This window comes from Chaetura pelagica, unplaced genomic scaffold (assembly GCF_000747805.2).
Source record: "Chaetura pelagica isolate M959 unplaced genomic scaffold, ChaPel_1.0 scaffold147, whole genome shotgun sequence".
Taxonomy (NCBI): Eukaryota; Metazoa; Chordata; class Aves; order Apodiformes; family Apodidae; genus Chaetura; species Chaetura pelagica.
The window spans coordinates 4424702-4430701 of NW_009954194.1; the positions used below are offsets into that span (position 1 = coordinate 4424702).

At 41.0% G+C, this 6000-nt stretch overlaps 1 protein-coding gene across 1 annotated transcript in view; it reads right to left on the reverse strand.

Moving 5' to 3' along the window:
* PPP2R2C (protein phosphatase 2, regulatory subunit B, gamma) overlaps window positions 1-6000 on the reverse strand; it is a 129667-nt gene that overhangs the window by 25740 nt on the left and 97927 nt on the right. Inside the window, exon 6 of the mRNA XM_010003115.1 lies at window positions 2256-2420. Within this exon, the coding sequence (XP_010001417.1) occupies window positions 2256-2420 (165 nt within the window). The remainder of the gene's footprint in view (window positions 1-2255; window positions 2421-6000) is intronic.

Sequence of the window (6000 nt, forward strand, 5' to 3'; positions counted from 1 at the left end):
ATACCATGCATTTCACTATTGAATTTCCCCTACAAGTACAAGAAAATAAAGCTAACAAAGGTAAAACACATCTCTGCTTAGGATATTGTCCTGAAAGCTTATTTTCTATAATTGAAGGCCACCTCATAAGAGGTTCTGAGCATGTGCACTTCTCCTTGCAACCAAAAGTCCTACCCATAGGCTCTTTACTAGGTTTACTTCAGTTAAAAATCAGCTTGTGTGCTAAATCTGTACACTGTTTATGTCACACTTAAATCTTCAAATGTTTTCTTCAGCCAACCTCAAAAGGTTAAAGTAAGAAGTGACTGATACAGAATCTCTTCTGTGCCCCTAGCAGTAAGAGAATTTCTCTTGAATTTCCTTCCTGATACTTCAACATTGCAAAAGAAACTGAATTGCAAAAGAGCCAATTCTGTGAGACAGAAGAGTCCTGGAAGCCTCAGTCCTGAAGAGCCTATCCTAAAGCAGAGCCACCACAGTTCATTCATTGGTTCTCAGCTCCTCACAGTAACCAGCCAGACCACACAATGCCTTTTTGCCTCAGAAGGAATAAACAGGTTGTTTGCACAAGGCAAAGTGTCCAGGTTTGCCAGATTACTGGTGGGAAGAACCATATTCTGTCTTATCTAGACTATACAGAGCTGATAGCAAGACATTATGAACATGCATATTCCTTCATCCTTTCCTTTAAGAACAGACACAGACTCACATTTTAATATTTTACTTCCTTGTTCTTATGTAGGTTTCAGATATGGACTGTCATCAATTGGTGACTCTGTCTCAAAGTCTCACAGGCTACCTCAAATCATACAACACAGAATCATAGAATGTCTTGGGTTGGAAGGGACCTCTAAAGGTCATCTAGTCCAACCACCCTACAATAAGCAGGGATATCTCACACTAGAACAGACTGCTCAGAGCCCCATCGAGCCAGACCTTGAATGTCTCCAGGGATGGGGCCTCCACCACCTCTCTAGGAAACCTGTTCTAGTGATCTACCAAACTCAGATTAAAGAACTTATTCCTAATGTTCAACCTAAATCTACTCTCTCTAGCTTGAAACCATTAGCCCTTGTCCTATTGTTACATGCCCCAGTGAACAGGTCTTCCCCAGCCTTCTTACAGGTTCCTTTCAGGTATTGGAAGGTCACTATAAGGTCCCTCCAGAGTCTTCTCTTTTCAGGCTGAACAACCCCAACTCCCTCAGCCTGTCTTCATAAGAGAGCTGCTCCAGCCCTCTGATCACTTTTGTTGCCCTCCTCCGGACATGGTCCAACAGGTCCACATCCTTCTTCTGTTGGGCACACCAGAGCTGGATGCAGTGTTCTAGGTGAGGTCTCACCAGGGCAGAGTAGAGGGGCGGAATCACCTCTCTCGATCTGATGGCCACACTTATTTTGATGCAGCCCAGGATGCAGTTGGCCTTCTGGGCTGCAGTTGCACATCGGTGGTGGCTCACATCCAGCTTTTGATCCACTAGTACCCCCAGGTCTTTTTCCACAGGGCTGCTCTCAGGCATGTCCTCCCCCAGCCTGTATTCATATCTCTGGTTGCCCTGTCCCAGGTGCAGGACACTGCACTTGGCCTTGTTGAACCTCATGAGGTTCACCTAGGCCCACTTCTCCAGCTTGTCCAGATCCCCCTGGATGGCATCCCATCCCTCTGGCATATCAACTGCACCACCCAGCTTGGTGTCATTAGCAAACTTGCTGAGGGTGCTCTCAATGCCACTGTTGCTCATCAGGGGGGTACACTTTGACTTTCCTTTTCTAGTTTACCTACCTGTAGAAGCCCTTCTTGTTTATCTTTACATCCCTTACCAAGCTCAGCTCCAGCTGCACCTTGGACTTCCTGACCTCATCCCTACACAACCTGCCAGCATCCCTACACTCTCCCCACTTGCACTGCCTGTGCAGTTGCATCTTGCCTTTTAGTTTGACCAGCAGGTGTCAACTCAGCCATGCTGATCTCTTGTGTTCCTTGCCCAATTTCCTACACCTGGGGATCGAGATCTCTTGCACTGTATGGAAAGCATCCCTAAAGATCTGCCAGCACTATTGCCAGGCCTCGACCAGGTCCACACCAGACTGTGTCCCCCCACCCCAACATGAGAAAATTTTCTTCCTTTTGCTGTTTTCTTTTCAACTATGCCAGCAACTGAGAAGCTAATACACTGGGGTATACACATATCTATACACTGTCCATGAATAATAACACTTTAATGACATCTGGGGTTCAATGAAGCAAGGACTTACGCTTGGAATGTTTGTCACAGAGAGCTGATGCCCTCATGTCACAGAGTCTCAGGGATCCTTTGCTGCTGCTGTAGACAAAGAGATTGCAGTGATGGGGATGAAACTCAGAGGCTGTAATCACTTCCGTCAGGTCCTCCATATTGGCTGGCTTTATATCTACAATATCTGAATGGAAGCTTCATTAAGGAAAATGCAGTTGTATGCAGGAAAACCAGTACTCCTACTGTCGTCATGAAGGAAACATGATTATCTTTACATTCAAACATTTAATACTTTTAGATAAAGATATACTCAGTGCTTTGGCAGTAGGTGTTTTAAATTTGTATACCTGCCCCATCTACACCAAACTCAGAGCCACTAGCCAACAACAGTTCTAACAGCAGATGCTATCAATAGGTGAACATTTGTCCATGCTGTGCAGACATGAAAGAAGCAGTATTCCAGGGATTTTGTAATTCTCACCTTCATTAAAACCAATAGAAAGCAGGCAGCTGCATCTCCTGTAGTTGCTAATGAAATCATTGCTCTGTCCTAGGTAATACTGACTGACAGAGTACAATGAACAGCTCAAATGAACTCACTCCAGCAAAGACTCACTTGTTCTCATGATCATGCAACTTAAGGCTAAAAAATACACACAGCTTAAGTTAAAAGCCTCAAACAATAAATGTACTTTTTTGCAAAGGCAAATGTAGCAAACACAGAAGCATTTATGCAAATTGTTTTGTGTGAATACATAGGAATACAGTATCCTTTCTAAAATAATTGTGCACCCTATTGGTTTTGCTATTTGAATACTTGCCAAAGAAGTATCTGAAATGTCATTTTTGGGTTTTGATGTAAATGATGTTCATTACTGAATTCAGTATGAATTTCTGTGACTGCGAACTGTACATCTGAATCATACAAGTGGACATATCTGGAACAAAAAGACCTCAAAGATCTAGTTTCCCAAGCACAAACCTGTCCATTGGATCACCAAAGATTATCCATGTGAAGAGCAGCTCACGCAGTGCCTCTCCAACATGTATGTATCCAATCATATACTTTACCTACCATAGTGAGCTTAAAAAAACAGGACCCAATTAGCATGTATTTGGAGAAGGCCAGCCTGTGGGAGATGGCTTATAAAGAAAAGAACGAAAGAAAGAGTCCCATGAGGGTGTTGAAAGGAAGCAGGAAGTATAGAAGCATAAAATGAATGAAGGACATGTAAAGCAGCACATCTGAGTAAGGCTATATGTCTTCATATGGCCCTCAGCAATCTGCTGTAGATAAGCCACTCAAATGTTAACAAATCCTTCGAACAAGAGTAACATTACCCTGTTTTACTGATGGAGCTGTGCAAGAGGCAATAAATGATTTGCATAAGATCACATGGGAAATGACTGACAGAACAAACTCAGATCTACTGAGTCCCAGCTCAGTGCCCTAAACACAAATCATCTCAGTGCCTGGATTCCCAAAACATAAAATTTGAATCAGCTAACGTTCAAAATTTAAACATCTCAGAGGATAAGATAAATGAGAAAATGTGCTTTAGTGATGGGAAGAGAAATCACATATCAGGATACCAAGCCTGTTTCTGTTCCCACTGTGTCCATATCCCAAATGGAAGAACTATAATTGATTTCTGTGGGAATGAGGCACGGTCTAGCACCACCTTTACACTCCTTACTTTGATCTTTCCCAAGAATGCAGATCGGGGACACTACATTGAAATTAAACATAATACAAATGATTCAGAGATAATTATCTTGATGACTTTGCACTGACAAATAAATCCCACTGTTATGTTTTTACACCAAGTGATTTAAAAAGGAAAATATCAGCAAAACTATGAATATTTTGTGAGATTTAGTAACAACTGGGAATGAATTAACACTGCATTTCAACTGTACTCCTACTTACTTGCATTCTCACATTTGCATCCAACTCCAGGAATCCATCATTATTAATATTAATGTAATGAATGCTACAAAGTAGCAACATTAATTTACTCATTAAGCATCATTAAATATTTTTTTAAAACAACAGGAAAAAATAACCTTTATTCAGCCATTTTTATTTGCTGAATCTGTGTAAAGAAATACCTTGAAGTAAAAGTAATGGCTTTCTGTGATTGCATTGCTTTCAGGAGTTCAGAGAAATTATAGTAATTCAATAGAAGAATTTCACCTCTCAGCAGAGAGGTTAATAATTGCTGAATGATGAGAAAGACATAAAATATAAATAGAGTATGCGAAACAGACATAGTAAGTATAATTTTTCTGGATGCTGAAGACAATATGGATGAATTTCCCTTCATCACATGCAATTAATAACCCTATGCTGAATAATGAAATTAAATATTCCATTCTCCTGCCAGAAAAGCAGAAAATACTTGAAACAGACTGCATTTCCAGATGTGATCTAATTCTCCACTGAGAAAGAACCTCATTGCCTACTGAGGATCATAGAGAAAATGCACCACTGAAAATTCATCATTTCGTTAGATTTAGAAAAAATGAAACACTAACACTTGTATTGAAGTAAACAACCAAGGGAATAGAGAGTTGCAGAAGAGATTTACCCCAAAAGCATTTGTAATAATAGATGGGAAAACAGCCTTTGCTTTGACAGCTACAGAAACCAATGTATCAAAAGAAGAACATGTAACACAAGAGCACATTTTCCTTCTCTCATGATTTTTGCCATCTATTTGAAAACAAGTATAGCTTGATGTGTGATGTGTGGGAACACGGGAACTGTATTTAAACTAGCATGACATGGTAAGGGCAAGCTACTCTCATGAGACACTTTGCATTTCTATTTTTCCATCTTCCCTTTGTGTCTTTTCCTTCCTTTTAAGCACAACAATGCACGGCAGACAGTGTGCTTCAGAAACAGGCCCTTTGGTGAACCTGAAAAGCTCAAAGAAGAGGGAATCTGGCAGAAACTGATTAAGACTCTATTGCTAAAGGGGAAAGTATTCTAATGGCACAAATCTGTAGAGTCACCTTCTATGCTAACGGCTTCCCTTCCGCTCACATCTGAAATACCAGTTACATCTGACTCCAATTGTAATGTGGTTCATTTTCAGAGTGTGGACAAAACAACTAGGACCAAAGCTATCTTAGAAAGACCAAAGAGCCCACCATTGGCTATACACTGGGACATAATTCTGTTATCCTGAAAAAGCTGGTATTCCCATGCCTGAACAGGGTAAGAATTTCCTCTAATAAAATTAAAAAGATACTCACAGTGTTTCAACTCCCACACATCCTTACCAAGACTGAGGCATTTCAATCCCAAGTAGATCCTTGCAGCAAGCGAAGCCTGAACTGGTGCCTTGTCAGCAACAGGCTGGAATGATTGGCAGCCTTTTAAGCCATTAACATTAAAACAAGGAACAGAAAATATCTTTGTGCTTGCAAAAAACAGAACATGTCTGTCTCTCATAACCCAGGTGCTTGCCACATTATATACCAGGTCTCTCCTCCACTGCTTGGCTCAGTGAAACAGAATAAAGCTGCAAAGAGGCCAACAGATTTCTAGATGCACTCTGCAGCAAAATGGAAATGAAAGGTCCAGTGGAGGCAAATGGTGAGAGATTACATTCTTATAGAGGGGTTAGTAGAGCTACAAGACCAGGAGTTCATTTTGGTAAAGGCAACAAGGTTACTCATTGCTCTAAGGCAATGAACCCTTAACTTTGGCTAAGAGTGTCTATGCTGCTTTTCCGACTGGAACAAGAAAGAATGTT